The sequence below is a fragment of the Buteo buteo genome, chromosome Z, assembly GCF_964188355.1.
Source record: "Buteo buteo chromosome Z, bButBut1.hap1.1, whole genome shotgun sequence".
NCBI classification, from domain to species: Eukaryota; Metazoa; Chordata; class Aves; order Accipitriformes; family Accipitridae; genus Buteo; species Buteo buteo.
Window position 1 is genome coordinate 35,740,318 of NC_134204.1, and position 19,227 is coordinate 35,759,544.

The 19,227-nt window shown below is 38.6% G+C and overlaps 1 protein-coding gene across 9 annotated transcripts in view; it reads right to left on the reverse strand.

Annotated features, from left to right (window-relative positions):
• Positions 1-1,957: 1,957 nt before the first annotated feature.
• Positions 1,958-19,227, reverse strand: part of NFIB (nuclear factor I B) — a 177,430-nt gene continuing 160,160 nt past the window's right edge. For 5 of the 9 annotated variants that reach the window (XM_075020667.1, XM_075020672.1, XM_075020669.1 and 2 more), the window contains 2 exons: positions 19,012-19,100; positions 1,958-8,692 (listed from right to left, as the gene is read on the reverse strand). In XM_075020667.1, the coding sequence (XP_074876768.1) occupies positions 8,563-8,692; positions 19,012-19,100 (219 nt within the window). In that variant the 3' untranslated portion in view covers positions 1,958-8,562. The remainder of the gene's footprint in view (positions 8,693-19,011; positions 19,101-19,227) is intronic. The other 4 variants (XM_075020671.1, XM_075020670.1, XM_075020676.1 and 1 more) reach the window with 1 other exon arrangement.

A 19,227-nucleotide genomic window follows, 5' to 3' on the forward strand; every position in this document is an offset into this window, starting at 1 on the left:
TTCATCCCCAAGGAAACAGATGCCCCTGGGCCGAGGCTCACAAGCAAGAAGCCAAGACTACATTTGGGTTCAGCTTTACCCAAACAGCCAGAAGGTGACTGAGCAACAGCTATAATATACAAATTTAGGTCAGTAAGTGGAATAGAAAGAAAAATATTGGAATAGAAAGAAAAACATGAGAAGACTCAAAAAGAAACCCACACACAGCAAAGATAACAACTTCATTTAATGACTTAAGCGGCAAAAAACTGTGAGGTGGCTTTGAACTTTCCTACCTTGCTTTTTGCACATGCATTTGGATCTGGTGGCAAGATTTCTGTTCTTTTTCAATTATAAATTTTAAGCTCATGAGAAAACACACAAAAATAACACCGGAGTTAAAAAAAGACATTAAATACCAGTCCACGGATTGTTTGTCCATTTCTTCTCAAAAATCTAGCAAATGGGAAGGCAGAAAAGCCTGAAGCAGGAGCTTCCCACCCTCAGCATGCCTTCACCATGAAATTGCAAGTCATGGTCTTCTTTGCATACTCTCCTTCCTGCTCCTTTTATCTTGGTGTTCTTGGGCACTACATTGCCTATCTTGACCATGGCATTGCAGCTCTGGCTCTGGTATTGGCAGTGTGAATAAATGCAGGCAGCTGCCATGCTTTGTCCTGACCTATTGGCATCAGTGCCACTGTGCAGCTGGCATGCATGGAGTAGAGGATCAAAGTCACATACAAAGCTTGCTGCAGGATTCTGGTGGGTTATATATAGCAGCGGGTTGCTTTGCAGGGGGCTGCAGGGTAGCTGGAGAAGTACGGAATCTCCTTATCAGAAAAGGGAGGCAGGACTGAATTGAAGCATCTCTGGGTTATGCAGGAAGGTTTTCTGTTTTGGAGTTTTAGACATGGAACCTGAAGTCCTTAATATAGTTTTCAAATCATGTCCAAATGACAGCATGCAAGGAAATTCTAGTAAGACAAATTGGTAGAATTTCCTAACTTTTCAGTACCTGACAATTTGTTTTGGAGAGACACATATACAACAAAGGGCCTTTCACAGAAAAATTAATCCATTTAATAAACAAATGGTCTTTGTGTAAACAAACCAGTGGGAAAAAAATAACACACCATTTTGCATTTTTCACACTAAGGGTTGAAACTAGATAAAGCTTTTGCTCTAGAACATGAAAAATATTTTTATCTAAGTAGATAGAGACTTTTTTAGCTTCATTGTGGGGCAAAATTTGAGAGTTTTTATATAATCCAGTTTAAGCCTTTACACTGTGATCCAGTCAGTCATCTCTTGACCATATTCATGCTACTTGCTGACTGTTGCTACAGGTTTGTGGATTCCTAATGGTATAAGAAGAAAACAATTTATTTCCAGTGACATGAGCTGAATGAAACATCCATATATACAGCCAACTCACACTTAGGAAAAATAATTCTTCTTTTGTGGAGTTCAAAGACCTTGACCCAAAACAAAGCTTTCTGAAGTCAGGAAGAATTTTGGCAACATTGGATCTTGCTGTCTTTATTTAATAAAAATGTTATCATAAAGGCTGTTAAGAAATCAAAGATTTACTGTCTGTCACAAGTCGGTAACATTGAAAGAAAACAGAGGTCTCCTGCCCTTCTGCTATCATGCTCAATCTTACATCACAGGAGAAGCAGTTCAGGTCACCTGTATAATTACTAGGGCTGGTAAAAGATGATGATGAAAACTAAATATAAACTTTTAAATTGAGCTGATTATCTGATTATATCTCCTTTTGTTTCTGTTCTCCTCCTTTTTTCAGTCTAACCGCTAAGCCAAAATGTATGCAAACAAATCCATTAAATCTAAATTAAGTATACACAGAACTCCATAAATTGTGCCATGCTATCAGGGTACATGGTTTAAGGTTAGTTTCTAAGATATTACTGATTACGACTCTTAGAGATAGAAAAGAAAACATAAGACCAGGGTCTGTAGCATAGCTCATTTTTATTGTTTAAACAGTTTTTGCATAGGAAATATATCCGCTTCCAGTAATTGACTGCAGTATGAGCAGCTGCTAGCAGTATAGGCTGGATATAACAGTAACAATCACATTAAGTCAAGCTTGATTTACACCAGTTTAAAACTTGTGGCAGTTGAGTTCATTTGTAACCTAAAAAAAAGTACCAAAAAGAACATTATTATTCTCCAACCAGGCACAATAAAAACCTTTGTTAACACTCAGGCTAAAAACAGGTCTGATGCCAGAGGGCCCTAATTCCAAAATTAAGTAGCGGTACTGTAATGCATTCTACTAGTGAAGGTTCATTACACAAAGACTGTGCACGCACCTCCTTTTTAATTAAAATGTAACCTTCAGGATTTATGGCCTACAGTATGGGGAAAAATGCCAAAAGTTTTAAAATGGATCAACCCTGGTGTGTAGCTAGCAAGCAATAACTGACTACTTGTCACCTACAGTTGTACTAAATGTATCTAAAGAAACACACAGCCCTACAAAAGTTGTTCTCAGAGAAATACCATTGAGATGGGGTGCCTCTTCCCAGCTTACTAAAAGTTCTATATGATACAAGCACAAATAAACAGCTTGATGAAGACATAATCTAATGCAGCTCTTGAGAAGCCTATGCCTGGGATTGAGGAACCCCTCACATTCTACAATGTTGTAGAGATTTTTTTTTGAAGAAGAAGAAAATGTTATCTGAAACATATTTACAACTGAACTCAACAGAGACTGTGAAATTGAACAGGCACTGCTCATTTGTTTGAGTTTTTTGGTAAACATTTTGCTGGTTTTTGTTTCTTTCTCATTTTGCATCAACTTTGATCAGTCCATGCAACTTCAATGCCCTCAATGAAGAATGCATAATAAGCCATACTTCTTAAAAAAACTCCTTCTGCATATAGAGATACATTTGCCACATCAGTCCCTGTAGCACAGTTTTCAAAACTATTCTGTCAAAAATACAGTAATACAAAGACTGGCTTTAGTGTCACTAGCTCACACTGCTCTCCATTTATTTAGGCCACCTTTTGTTTTACTGTTACCGTATCATGCAATAAAAGTATCAAAGGCTTATTCTGGGATCTTATGATGCTAGTGGCACTGAAGCCCTTTTCACAAATTCAACATACATTTGAATTGCAACACACAGATATTTCTAAAGAGTAATAACTAGAGAACCCTTTTATCATTAAAAAAAAAACAAAAACAAAAACAAAACAAACTACTTACAACCATTGAAGAAAAAATTGCAACAAAAAATGTAAAAATTGACCGTCTCCAACTTGTCCCCTTTACTATTAACAATGTGACCAACAGAGCTGTGGCATGGAAACAGTACAAAGAGTTGTCATGGCAATAAGTTTGGCTGATGCAAAGGTCATTGTGCAGGGTTAAAGGGCAAAATCAGTGGTCCATGTTATCCTCCAACTGCAGTGCTCCACCACACCCACACAATTTTGAGGAATTAGAAAAAACTGGGGAACTAGCAGAAAGTGCAAATAAGAAGGAGGCAGTTTTCAGCTCCTTCAGCATGGAGTGGAACATTCAACTTTGAGCTTTTCCTGTTTAACTTGATTAGCCTGCATACGATTTTACTCTCTCTCTCTTTTTTTTTTTAAGTTTTCTATAGAAACCCAATAAAAAAGTCCAGGAGCATGCAGCTGGTTAATGTTAACAAAAGACCTTGACAGGATCTTGTAAAATATATTGGATGTCATGCCTGGGGCCTTACTGCCAGCAACATTAGAGAGTTGTTTCATTAAAAGTGAATACTGTACACTGAATATGGGATAACTTTCTGCAGCCTTCATAATCTCACACAGTAAATATAATTTAGATTTAGGTACAGAACACACTCCGGTGTCACAGTTGAGTGTGTCCTTGTGCAATCTCTTTCATTAAGTCCTTATGAAGCTACAAGTTGCAAATCTGAAATTCTGCTCCCTGAGGACACAGCTATGTGAGACATAAGTACTGTTTTAGTTCTCTGCCTATCCTGAATTGCTCTGTGAACCTAATCTTAAATACCATCATGTAACAATCACAAAAACTTTTGCTAAAGGCCATATATACTAATAAAAAGACAGTGGTGCTTCCAACATTTTGAAATGCTCTGAAAACCAACTTTTCCAATACTAAATACAACAAAATAACCTTCATAAAATATAACTTTTCTCCATTTACATTTTTAAAGGATTAGTAACCTATGCTTTTCAAGCACAGGAATCTGCGAAATAACTCCTAACATGGACAGATTTTTTTTTTAATACATAAATTAAGAAACTGGAGAGTTTTAACTCAAGTCCAGTTTCCAAACAAGGAATATTCTTGTTTACTTTAAAAATGGAAATGACATGCATTTCCATTATAATTGTTAAAAAGTTAGCTTTACAAACAAGGGTATTTTAATTAAAAAAAAAAAATCTTAACAAAACTATACAGTGTACAAATTACTGTCTACAAGGTAGGCGGTTCATTCAGAAGATCCTCCTTTCTTCTCGCTACTTGCAGCTTCACAAATTCATTCACATATTTTCAATGGAGCTGCCCACCGGAACATCACCCCACAACTATATTGCTATAATTAATATTTTTGCCATGTCTTTATGTACAGTCTCCTTCACTGCCTTTTTTTTCTTCTTAGTCAAGCCTCAAACGTTCATGTCACTCCAGGGGAAACACACTTCAGTGGCACAGCCATAAGGCCAGGGCTGCAAAGCAACTTAATAAAGGCAGAACAGTGCACATAGAACGGGGTGGCTTGATTTAGTCAGAATACACTTCCTGTTGAAGGAGGAGGCCAGAGACTGGATTTGAGTTCTCAATCTTATCTTTTGACTGCTGAGCTTAAAAAACAAAAACAAAAACCAACAACAACAAAAAAAACCCACCAAAACCAAACCAACAATAAATGAAAAGTTCATTTTCTTCCAAACAGGCTTTTCTATTAGAGAGGCAGGTGGAAAAAACCCACAGTTGCTTAACCACCCAATTCATTCACATGGAAGGAAAGGGTTTGCTTTCTAAAATATTGCATCAGTAAGCTCAATTTTTTTCATACAGGAGGTCAGAGATAACAAAAAAGCTCTATTAAGGGCATCCATCTTCCTACAAGGGCAATCTTCATTTTGACTATTGCACTTTGAAGCCTGAACCTGTTTCAGTTTCATCCTGGTGTGCTACTAGAAGCTTAAGGGGGACACCTTGCTAATGGCACTAATGAAGGATAGCCCCCCAGTAAATCCCTGTGCTCCTGAACTGCTCAGTATCAGTGGCATGCAGAAAGGACAATACCTACTTACTTTGTTTCACCAGGCCAGAGCCTGAGGTGTACTCTGGGTGGGTCTAGTACATTTTGGTAATATCAACAGCCATGTGCTTAGTGAATGTATTCACTTACTACATGGCTCAGGAAAAGAGCAACACAAAGTTGATTTTCTTTTGGTGTCTTAACTTTTTCGGGGGGCGGGGGGGGTGTTCTTTTTTTCGGTTTAGCTATAGATAAATCTCAAGGATTTGCCTTTCTACAGGCCCTGTCTCTGTAGCCATTCAGGCCCTGCCTACACACGCATCTCCTGCTGGAGATGGAGGGGTGCACCACCAGCACGGCTCCTTAGCCACCACGTGCTGGCCAGAGCCAGAAGGGACTGACTTTGGTGTGCCACTGCCCAGCACTCAGTGGGGCAGCTGTTACTGGAGCTGCACCTCCGGGGCTGCTCCAGGGTAGGAAAACCTCCAAAATGCAAAGGGATGAATTTTCCCACCAGGCTATCCCATATCCACAAGTCTGTACTCCCCTCTGCCTGCACCCTAATAAAAGGATGTGCTTTTCAGAAAAATTCACCCTGTGTTGAGCCATACATCACAAAGATCCCTGGTGCATAAAAGGTCTCCAGCAGCAGGCCCACTACTGATCTGCAAAATGTGATTTTACTGGAAGTATGTTTTTATTTACATCACAGTGTAATTCCATGCATTAACAAACTCCTTCCCCACTATGGCCGAGTTGTCCCTCTGACCTACTGTATGAGAAGATATTGCAAACCTCTGACACAGCCTGAGCAGGCTGAAAATTGTAATTCAGATGCTGTGAGTTAACAAATTTGGCGGGGGGGGGGGGGGCAGCAGAAAAGAATGTTTTGACGTAGAGGGAAAAAAAGGGGGGGGGGGGGGGGGAGAATATTTACCAGTCAAGCAGACTAAGGGAGACAAATTCCCTGCAGGAGCAACTCTGGAGTCAGTGGAATTATGCCAGCAAAGATATTTTGGCCCTGTACGTGCATTTCTTAGACAAAGCAAGCATCTTTGTCATTCTGAGCTAAAAACATTTTCTAACGTGAACACTTTAGGATGCAGTATCTTTGCCAGAATGGAAAAGGCTTCATCTCACTGTGGGTCTTGACCTCTTTCTCCCTCTGTCTGTCTGTCTCTCTCTCTCTTTCTCTTCTCAAGAAAAAAAACCTTAAAGTAAAACAATTTCCTCAAGTCAAGTCTGCCTCCAACAGAATTCATTATTTATTTTTTAAATCCAGAAATGATTTCAGCTTGCACCCCAGGTGGGAAGTTAAAAAGAGGGAACCGATTTGAAAGTTTGTCACAGTAGGCAGAACAGTCGCTTTGCAGCCCTTGCCTGGCTAAGGGTGCACTGCTTCACAGCTACACTGTAAAGTGTTAAAAATCCTCCCCACCCACCCCAGAATATATATATATGTATGTATAAAAAAAAATCCCCTGTCCACCTCTCAGTACAGAAAAGGACCTCATCACACTGCAAAAATAGCAGTACCCACTTTGGTCAATTAAAACAAACAAAAAAAGCATACTTTTTTTTTTTTTTTTTTAAATCTGTGTACTTAACTATAATAACCAATACAGCTAAAAGCACTACCTACATAGGCAAAACTTGGTATTGCATAATTCGTATAAATTTGTATCCCCTCCCCCCAATATTAATTGGAAGATGAAAAACATGAAAGCTTAATAGAAAAAACACCAAAATACTGAAAATATTGCTGGTCGATTACAATTTTTAAGCGGCAACTATACACAGCCATGATATGCTTTATAAATGTGAGATAAAGGTATAACTGTCTAAAAAATCCATGATGTCACACTTTTTTTCCCATCTGGAGTAGAAAATATTTTGTCATAAAAATGGTAAAGATTTAAAATGATAATAAATGCAGCAAAACAAGTGTAGTGATGTCCATTTTTTTGTGGTTTTTTTTTTTTGTTGTTTTTTTCTATTTTTTAGATTTCAAGGCAAGGCACGTAATGTGGACATTATATCTTCGTGCAAATTAGGATTACTGGAAAGAGTATTTTAAATTTTTTTTTTAAAGAGACATAGAGGCAAAATGTCTGCCCATGCACATTATATTTCTGTCAATATGTGAAAATTGTTGAACAAGGCTAACTTCTGAAAGCACCATGCAAGTTTTCAGCACCCTGTAATGAGACTTACATTAAGAGTGCATTATTTAAATATAACATATCCCCATCCTGGTATTACCAGTTTGTAAACGGTAAGCTGTGCCCTTGTGACATGGATTTGCCTATCTCTTTGTCTCTATGATGCAGATTTTACAGAAATATATAAACCCTATGGGTTCTTGATGCAACCAGTAACTTTAAATAAATAAATCCTACCCCTCTGTGGAGGCAGCAGCTAAACCAACATAAGTGCTGTGTTTCCATTGATTTCTTTTTCTCAAGGACATGATTTGTCTTGATTTAATGCCTTTTAATGCCCTCAAAAACTGAGGGGAAAAATAAGTATGTTCAAAGTAATTTTTATTTCTACTTTTAATCCCCTCAATTTAGAGTCCAAGGGCTGAAGGACTTATAGTGATGACCCCTTAGATATGATTTTTAAATTGCACTTGCCTCTGTAAGTGTTTCTTTAAAGGGGAAAATGTTCACTTTTTTTCTTTTTTTACTGTTGCATGAGGAGATAACACTTTTACCTACGTAGAGGCATTTCTTCCATAGAGCCTGTGTGTTCATACTGATTGAAAATTTCAAACTGCATAACACACTAGAATAGAAAAGGCTGAATTAAGGGCCAAAGTTTAATAAATCCATACTGATAACTAAAGGCTATAGAGCTTATTTTTAACACATTTAGAAATCAGAGTGTTGAGAAAATGGCTGACTCACAGCCCTTGTCCTCCTGCAGCTCTGTTGCTGCTGCCTAGCCTTTGTTTTGTGAGATAACCAGGAATAGTGATCCCATGCGTAAACAACAAGAATACTAAACCAATAAAACTAGCTTATCATGCAAATATTAAGGCATCTAGAAAGTCAGTTAAAATATATTGTCAGAGACAGAACATCTATTTCCCAGCGGACTTCATATAACAAAGGCTACTTAGCAGGGGCTGCGTTCTACCCATCAGTGAAATATCATCGACCCTTTGTATGTCATTTCAGTTTCAACCATAAAGGAATTAGTGATTGTAAGAGCTGCAATTGCTGGTCTATCTTTTCTTCTTTCTTCAGTTTCTTTTCTCATCCTGTCTTCCTTTCTTTTTTTCTTTTTTAATTTTGCTTTTGTTATTTTTTTTCCCTCAGTTGCTTGTTTCTGCTTGAAGGAAAGGCTCTCCAATTATGTTCAAACCATAATTTGGGACATTTGTCGGCAGGATCGGTGACCTATTTGATACTGGAAAAGGAACCAAGCTAGCCCAGGTACCAGGACTGTTGAAAAGGGGAAAGAGATAAGGAGAAAGAGAAAGAGAGAGAAAGAACAAAACATAAATTAAACATGTTGCAAAAACTTAGAACACAATGAATTTGAATCAGGGTTAGGACAATATTCATTATTAATAGCACTACTTAAGATAAAATAAGAAACCAAATTTGTGAATATGACTTGAGATTCTACTTCACAGTTTTCTCTGTGAAAATACGACTTATTTGAAAGAAAAATAATTGTGTTGATCTCAGTTGCAAGTAGTATTACTGCTGTCTTACACTATGTGGCCTGTTTGTTTATGAAAGCCCCCCAAAATTTCAGACGCAAATATATAGAGCAGACACAACTAAACTATACAAGCATACAAGTTACACTATATGATACCACGGATATTATGTAAGAGCTACTGAAATACACTACAGTATACAGGTTTGCTCTTTTCAAGAACACAATATAAAGTTTAAGCTTCCTGTGCTATTTCCTACCCTCTTACTACCCAACAATTTATCTTGTCTCAGTCCCAAGATCTGCCTCTGAGGTGCGTGGGTCCCCATGAGAAACAGGCGACCTTTAATATTCAAAAAAACTGCTTTCTTTACAGACTTTTACCAAAAGGTGCCTAAGGATAACACTGGATAACACAGGGTCCAATCATGTAAACACTTGCAGCCAAGGGTAGCCGTGAGTCAAGTGTAGAAACGAGTACCATAAATTTTTCAACAAAACATCCGAGAAAGAAAATATTTTCAAAGGCAATTCAATGACTTTGGAATGTAAGTCATCCTTTCAAAAGCACTCTGTCACTGAGGAGCTTAAGTCCCAGTGGTATTCACATGTTTACCAGGAACCAACTAGTAGTAGGCACCATACTGAACAGTATTTGCAAGATGGATACTCAAAGAAAGACCTCAGCTGCCTCTATTCCGTACCCAGAGCAGAACCCAAGCAGCCTTTTCCTTAGATGTGTTTCTGGCAACCCAGAAATAACGGACTTCAGAGAAAGTCTCGCCAAATTTATTCAGAAGAAAACCAGCATCTTTACGCCAGCAATCATTGCCAAACAACTAACACCAGAACTGGACACACAGCGTGCAACCACATGCCTCCTCTGCATTTCCTTTACTAGGTGCTTCCACAAACACAACAGCTTACTTGGGAGTACACATTGGGATTAGACTGATAAGCTTCATGATAAAACATCTGAAGACTAAAACCTCCAACATATGTTTTGCGGAGGATGGCTGCGGGAAGTTTTCTTCCTCCTCTGCCTTTGGTCACCCCTCCACACTGTTCTCTCCCTAGATGTGCAGATGCACTTCTGTGGCATCCGGTGTAAAGAATAAAACAGACCCTTTTTATCTATATTAAATGTGCATGAAACAACTACATTTCACTTGGCAGATTTATGTGATCCTTTCAGTTGCTGTTGTATGAATATTAAAGAAGGAGGTCAACTTATTTTGTGAAATCCAGGGGACGTGTTACTCAGGGCTCCTATCTTAAAAATAATACAAACAGCTTCTGTTATTTACTCCTGTTTGAAACTCTTTACCTCTCTAAACCTGTTAATTTACTATTTTGATTGCTAACAATTAATTTCAGGTGGTCTGTACTACACACAAAAAAAGTGGAAAAAATTGCTGACCTGCTTGTCTCAATGATGGTAAAATTCTGAAGGCAGCAGGACTAGTTTTTCTCCTCAAGGAAATATATGAAATATGAACATGCTAATGTATTTTAAATGCCTGAAGTACAAATATTATTCTCAATAAGTTTTGGGTTTTTTCCAATGAAGTGTATTCTTGAAGGTCACCTGAATATCTGGGGGTTTTAACCTCCTCAGAAATTAAAAAAATCTTGCTATATTTTCAAAATCTATGATCAGCTAATACATTTAATTAAAGATTTTCCTTTCTTTTTTTTAATTCTATTGATTATTACAAATAAAAAAAAAAATCTGTTGTTGGAGAAATAACCCCTTTTGAAATTCAAGAGTTACACCACAAATCTTGGAATATTCACGAAGACTTAAACCCAGTTATGCATGAAAGATTTGTCCAATATGATCTGATGAAAAGATTATGTTTCAAAAAAAAAAAAAAAATTCAATACCAGAACCTCGTTTAAGAGGTTTAATTGTTTCAACATATTCTTCATATTCCTTCATAATTTGTTTTAACATGCATTTTTTTGTTCCTTCCTCTTCGGATATCAGTGATGTTAAGAAGTAAATTCTGAAATAACAGGCACAATGCAAATTGTTTCAAAGCACACGGGTTTGTAAAAATAGGAACTAGTAATAAAAAATAAAAATAAAAAAAACCCAAGCAGATGTGTTTGCTCAGGATCTGTCTGAATACATGTTTTACAGTGCACAGTTCTTTGCTGTCCTGCTACACAGGATTTACAGTGTTTAGCAACTTTAAACAAAATAGAACACTAACTAAAAGAATGTATATTTTGTGTGAGGCCAACATGGCATTTAAACAATTTCTGTTGCAAAGGCTAAATACACAGCTTCCAGGTTATCTTTCTGAAGCTTTACAGTGCACTTCAGTGGTTGGATACATATATACGTATGTGACTTTTTTCTTTGTTTTAAAATTGACAGCCTTCCCATGACTACAGCGGGTGAAAGAAAGCGGTTAATGCTGATAAAGAAAAAATTACTATTGGCAGCAGCTTTCTTATCTACTACTTCATATAGGAGACAGAGATCTTTGATTTTGTGGAAGGTGCTTAACGGAAATAACTTGTAGCAAGTGACCAATAGGACTGTTGTTGCTGTATGACCCACAAATATAACACAGGTGCTTATTTAAACCTTTCAAGCCTCCCACCTTACATTACGACCACGACAAAAATGTGGATTGCAAGAACTTCGTCAGTGCTGCTTATGAATCCTCGGGGAGTAACGGATCTCCCGCGAGAGCACCGCGCAGGTCCCACAGGCGTGTCGGAAGCCGCCCGCGCTGCTCAGGCAGAGCCGCCCGCCGGGGACGGTGGTGCGGGCGAGGGCGGCGCCCGGACAGCCACACACTGTCCGCACGCGGTGGCTGGAACGGCCCTCGCTCCGACACGTGTTGTCGGCGGGCTGAAGTCCCTGGTCTACGTGCAGCCACGGGGCAGCAGCCGCCGGGCAGCAGCTGGCCCCTCTGGCAGCCAGGAAGGACAGGCCGTCCCCTCTGTTTGCTAGCGCTTCCTAGGACACGGTCTGCAAGGCTTGACGAGCTCCTGCTGTGCTTTAGAAGCAGCCTTACCATCCTGCAGTTTGACACAACTCTATCTCGGGCCACCCCAGTCCTGATACCACCGCCAAGTGTGTACTGCAGACAAAAGAGGAAACCTGAATAGAAGTTACAGAGGTGAATAGCACTAACCACAGCACAGAACTCTGAGAACAGATATGATACAAAGAGTAACCAAGAAAATAATGCAGGATCTGCTAAGCTGCATATGCATGGCTGTCTATCCAACATTCCCACATACCCCATTACATTTGCGGTAAATTTAATTGAACTTTCAACTACCATATGAGCCACACCCTGCTTTGTAGCTCCCCAGTGCTCCTACGTGCAGCCAAGCCAGACTGACAGCCCAGAAGAGCAAGGTCCCCTGTCAGCTTTCTCAAACCTGCTCTGAAGAGACATCTGTGAGCATCACAGAGTTTAGCTTCTGCCATAGAAACCATCTACGGTTTCTCCGCAGAGCATCCTAGCAGAAGCACCGGTTTCTGCTGCCTGCAAGCCAACTCCACCTGGGGGCCCACACGGCTGGCAACAGCAGGAAAGGGGAAAACACCTTTCCCTTCACCACACTATCCAGCAGTTTGCCTAAGTCCCAAGTAGACTTTCTGCCCACAGTTTCACAAAAGCAGAACCAATGCTGTCTCTGTTCACTGCGTCCCTCAACATGGAAGAAGCCAAAACACTTTCCGTTGCCCAGGACACAGGCAAGCTGGTTGTCCTTGCAGAAGTTAATGAGATGTCCTTCTGCCCACACAGCTTCTCCTTCAGATAAAAAAGCTTTGTATGTGTGAGTGGAATAAGGCAAGTCTACCCCACTCTCCAGCTCACCACACCTGAAGAAATCCATGAGGACTGCACTGACAGAGGTTACAATATAAATGCCTGTCGCTTGGAATATGAAGTGAGACCTCCAAAAAACTGCTCTAGGCTAAGTTTTGAAGAAAAATACATGAGAAGCACCATCAGATACTGCTGTGAGGTTCAGACTAGTAGCCTTTGTGAGAGAGTATGGTTTGCAGGACCATCTTCCTGAAGCATTAGATCTCTATTTCACTACCAGAAACAGTTTTCCCTCACCACAACTAGACTATCAGGTGTGTTATACAGTCATGAGCTCCTTCTCTATCCACAGCAAGTATAATGTATTTATCTGTTCAGATGTAATAAAATAGCAGAGGAAAATTCTACAAGCATCCTACAGGGTTAACATTCTCCATTACAGTTTCCATTACAGTTTTCACATGTTAATCCAATCAAGATTTCTGCCATGATTTCCTCTTAAAGATAATAATTGCTGTTTCAAGAACCTCTGATTAAAATATTACTGGAATGGACCACAAGCAGTACTAACATTATATCTATATACAGTCTGCTATGGAAGTTATAATAACATAGAGTATAATAATGTTAAACAATTAACTAAATGCAATAAAAAATAAATCCAATCAGACCTGAGTAAATCTGAAGGATTTTAAGATTCTTATTTTCCACCAGTTACTACCTTCTTTCTATTACAGCTTCAGAACTCTGTAAGAGTATTTCACCACTTGGAAAGTACACCTATACAGTGTTTCCTTCTTGCAGCTTTACGACCCTGTGCATGAACACACTAGATTGGACAAGGTAGATCAGATCATGCCAGGTCAGTCTTTGGACAGAAAAGGTAGACAAGCCTTTGATGTCAAGAGAAGCGACACTAGCAAGTCACCAAGCAAGTGCTTGCCCACACAACTATAGGGAACTTTACTGTTTCAAGAATTTAAGATCATATGAACTTTGGAAACACAATTGTGCTAACCTCAGTGCCCTGGCTAAATTTCCACTTGGGCACTTCTGCCAAAAGAATAACCACCCCTCCAGCATCTAGTTAATGTGGTACTTCTGTTACCATTCTGGTCACCTATGAAAAACTGACTCTCCACTTTCCACATCTACACTGCTTTTTCCTCAAATATTACCATTTCCAGTTTTTAGCTGTTAGATTTTTTACCTTAGCACTTTTAAAAAACATAACTAGAAGTTTATTGATCAAATTAGCATGACTAAATAATAATGCAGATAATCTTAACTGCACCAAAAAAAAAAAAATAAAACCAACAGTGTAGTTTTACTACTTCAAAAGAAACAATTGGAGGTAAGATGATCAAGTAGAAAACTGGAGTAACCAAGGGGTTAAAGATACAGTTTACACTTGGGAATTCTCTATAATATGCTCCTCCTTCCCTAGCAGTGCTGCCAAAAATCATCTGACAGGAAACATAAGATTAAGTTTGTCCTACCTAAGTGAACAAAGAGTGCTCAGAACAGGCAACCAGTTCACCGTGGAGCGGGAACTTTTCTAATCCTGCTGGAATCTGCAGTGCTGCTCAGAAAATATTACTGAAGTTGTTTTCTTTACTTTAGCATCTTGCTTCTGGATCATCTCATTCATTTTGGTTACACTGCAGTTCTTGCTGCTTCTCCCATAAAGGTTAACTTAAAGCTCCAAACATAATCATGTGGAAAACGGACATTATTGATTCCTATGGTCCATTGTTCCCCCATTCTAAGCCCCTGAAGTTCAAGTTCAATCTGGAATTACATCATGTCTGGTTTCTCCTGGTTACCAGACGGCTTGAGACGTGACCACAGCTACAGAAAAAACAAACAGCCTTCTTCACGCTTCGGCTCCCCTATCGATTCAAACATAAACTTTTTTTCGTTCTCTCAAGTACGCTTCAAGTATGGAGCACGGTTAATTTAGAGATTAAGGTCCAAATTAGATTATCTAATGGCATCTTAATGGATTGCTGACCCATTTCCTGTGGGATGGCAGCATGCAAGTCTGGCTTGAATACAATTAATTTCTTAGGAAGTGTTCTGAAGATGTTTGCCTAGATGGGGAGGAAACATAATGTTCTGTACATCTTTCTGCATTACGGACTTGGGCAAAACTATTAGAGTTAGCAATTTAAATCGATAAAGACCAGAAATCATTAGGCTTTCTTCGTACGAATACTTTTACAGTCATGATACTTCAGCATTTTTGTTCTTAAACTGTAAGGAATTTATACTTCTATTCCAAAACATTGCCCAAGGGCATTGGGGTGGGGGGGGGGGGGGATGACAGTCGATGACTGGGGTGTAGAGAGTATGAACCATTGCTCTAACAGGTGTCTGTGTTTGCCAAAATGCGCTTGCCACAGCAATGTTGCTGTGTTACTTTAGCTGTGTGTTTCCTCAATACCAAACACACACAAGGTACTGTGCTACAAAAGCAATCGGCACCCATTCTCGATTCCTCTCCTACTTCTTTCACAAATCAGAGATTATCCCATTTGATTGCCTTATCAGCATTATTATCATAAACCCAGAGTGGTGCGGGGGAGGGGGGGGGGGGGTGATGCTTGGAAAGCTGAACACCCCTACAGCTAGAGCTGAGAAGGAAATTCAGCACTTTGAGAACAGAGCCCCCCCAGCATCTCCAGGAACAAACCAGCTGTTCTACTCTGCTTATGTGTCAAGATAACAGACTGAAAGCAGGAAATGCTAACCTAGTGCATTTGCCTGGGTAGTGTAAATGTAATGTTAAAGTAACAGTTAACCCATAAAGCTACACAGAAAGATTGTTAAAAAAATGAATATAAATAACAATACTTGGGAATAAAATTGTATTTGGCAATAGCTGAGTTAAAATGTACACTTTGGCAATGAAAATTCGCTTACGGTCTGTGAAAAACTTGCAAATACTCAACATGCTCTAAAAGACACCCATCATGCTGGCTTTTATGAGTGGTCCCACTGGAATATCAATGGCACAATGAGTGGCTAAGATTCAGGCTCAGGCTCATGTTATCAGGCTTACACACTCACTTTTTCTCACTCTCACTCATGTCTTAAGTTTAGTTGTTGCATATGCTCTTGCTCACACGCAGCAACTGAGACTGTATTTTCCTAATTGAGCTCCACAGATTTTCACAGCTTCCCTTCACCTTCTGTCTCTAGGAAAACAGTTATTATCACAGAACTGTGGTTATGAAAAAAGAAGGGTTATGAAAAAACAAGGTTTGAGGGGGTTTAAGAGTATCCTCTTAATTTTTACACCAAAAAATTGACCTAAATTATCTTAAAAGTACTTGAGAACTTAATTCTATTAATGTGCTTAAATGTTGTTCAAAGTTCAGCAGACATAATAAAATATATACCATAAATGCTGTAAGTAAGCAACAAAAAAAAAATTGTAGATGGTTAGGGTATTAGGAGCCAAATAAAGATTACTACTTCAAAATACCTTACCAAATAACTGGGGGGTTTTCCCTTTTTTTTTTTTAGGATGGTCACTGGATGTTTTATAAAAGTATTTCCTTTAAAGATACTAGAATGTTTATTTCAGCTAAGCAAGTATTAATCTAGTTTTTATTATCACTATTCCTTGCAAGTCTTTGGTTTTGAAGAAAATGGTGCACCAATGACCTAAAGTTTTGTGGTTTTTGTTTTTGTTATTGTTTTGTATTACTCATATTCTCTTTTTTTTGCAAAGTTCAGTCTTTTGCATATGGATCACTACTGTCTTATATCTGGGACTTTAAATGCAAACAGATACATAATTTCATACAAAAAGAAAAACCCAGAAAATACATTTTGAAATCTATGTGTTATATTTTGAAATCTATGCATCATTTCTACTATCAGGTACGACAGACAGCTACTAATAAGACAAAGAACACAGAAATAACAGAGTTTTTATCATCATTCACTCTCCCCAAGTTTCCAAGGTGTGGTTCATCAGCAATTCTCCATGACAAAGCTTTCAGCTTGGCCACCTCTGCTACCTGATTTCTGTAGAGACAGGACAGCTAATGTTGAGGCACTGCCAACTTTTTTACCTTCTTGAGGTCAATGATATTTCTAAAAAATCAATATACTTAAAATAATGACAAAAACCTGCTGTAAAAGGTCAGATAGAGTACCATCAAAAAGAGCACTGCAGATTTAAGGAAATCACACAATCAAACATTTATCAAACCATTTGGGGGGGGGGCGGGATTTGACTATCTGGACTAGAATATATTTCTTTGCCAATAAGCAACAATTCCTTTTGCAGTACGTTCTTTTTTTTAATGTTAGTTTTAGTGTTAGAAAGGCTGACTGCTCCTTAGCCTGCAGAGGTATAATTTCTCTTCTTAGATCCTCACCTACATGGGATCTGAAGAATGTTGTATTCCACAGCCCAAATCCTAAAAGCCATCTACTTAGGGAGAACTAACAGCTTGGTTCTTTGTCCTCCAAGGCTGCCCTTAATTCAAGGCCAAGTAAGTGTAGCCTAGGGCTGTAAAGAGATGCCCATGGCAGAATTTGTGCCCAAGCTCATCTTGCAGCACTTTTGTATCTTGGTAGGGTCAAAGAGGCGGGCAGCACTCTGGAAGTGACCTGCAAAGCAGTTTTGTCTGTAAAGGTGAGTGGATCATGGACCATGCTTGTATTCTTCACCAAAGTTCCGCTGGTGATCACCTAGAAATCTTTTCCTCCTCTTTCCTTTCTTTTCATAATTTATGCCCAGGGGTGTTGTGTAATGGGTACTGAAAAAAGAATTCAGCAAACACTGGGACAGTGGTTCAGCTGGTATAAACTGCATTGCTTTAAAGGTGGTTCGAGGGATGACTGATTAAAACTATCCAAGGATATTCCTAGATAGGCAGTTGTGATATAATTTTCTAACTCCTGTCAATGCCCTGTGAAAACAACACCCGTTGTAGTGGGAGAATAAATCACCCCCTCTGTGCTGTACTAGCTCAGTTTGCATTCACTCTTGGCAGTACATTGAAAACTGTGGCAATTTGATGGGGATTTATAATGTGAATCACAGCCTTTGAGGAGATGAGGTGAATCCATTAGCTAATTTTCCACTGTGCCATTTAATCTATAAGGGAAGAAATTACAACACCTTGTTTTTCCACCACAGTTCTTCCAGATTTTAAATATTGTTTCAGAAAAAATGCAAAAAGGAAAAGTAAAGCAAAAATATTCAAGGCATTTAAGCTTCAGATTTGTAAACAGCACCAATTTTCAAATTCCATAATTACCCTTCCAAGCTGATACTCAAAAACACCAAACCTTCTAGCAATCCCTTGTACAATACAATGCATCAAATGGCATTTTGTAGATAATGCACATACACACTCACACTCACACACATACTTATACAAACTGTTCAGAAGTATGTGTACTTTCATGTATACACAAATGTCCAAGAAGCATTTGAAATTTTTTCAAGAGTGAGTAGCTAATACTTCATCTGACAGGCTACCAATCCACAGGCTTTACACGTACAACCCCCATTAAGTGTTAAGCGTTGCAGATAATCCTGCACATGAAAGAGATGAAAAAACAATGTATCACAACTATGCTGATTTGTTTACACACCCATTTAGAAACACACACCTCTACAGTTACCATAATTCATTACCTACCAAGAGATGTAGAAGATAATAATGTGTAATTTATTAATGTACCAAAGGTTTATGGGTTTTATTGTGTTCACTTTTTTTCATACAAAAAGAAACTCTCTTTTGTGTAAATCATTCTTAATTATTCTGCTATATAGTGCTTTATATCTTACCTTCATGTACATATTAGTGACCTAAATCTACACCAGCTGATTAGTCAGAAAAGTCTCTATGAATAATATGGTTACTTGTTGTCCAAAACCACCACCACCTCAAACATTTATTGTTATACTCATCTATACCTCTAACAGCACCATTTTCTTTGTGTTAATCACTAAGCCCCCCAAAATATGATCTTTAATTCTGCAAATGACATTTTCATTTTTAAAGCCTAAGATCAGTATTCCCTTAAATTGACAAACCCTTTGCATTTGACAGCACAGCATTGTCATTCCAGGTTCTTAATTAAGGTAGTTTCTAAATTCACCTTACACTAAAGATAACCTGAATGTGTATGGGAGAAATGTTAACACACGTGTTTTGATCAAATGCTGTCACATATTCCCCTAGAGGCCCTCCAAAACAGATACTGTAGCTCAATGCAACTTTTTAGAGGTGGTGTAGGGGTGGAAATAATTAAAATGTTACCTTTGCCAAGTAATTCCCAATGTATCCTCACTGGCACTGGGGTATAAATGCCTGCCGTTTTGATTCATGGTCCAGTCACAAATCCTCAGCTGTCAATTGAAACCTAGCAGTCAGATATGGATCGAGCAGTACTACAGCTTTTAGTATTTAAATGAATACATGCAAACTAGTACTGTATATGGCAAAAGCCTTACTTTCCCAAGAAGTAACTTTAAA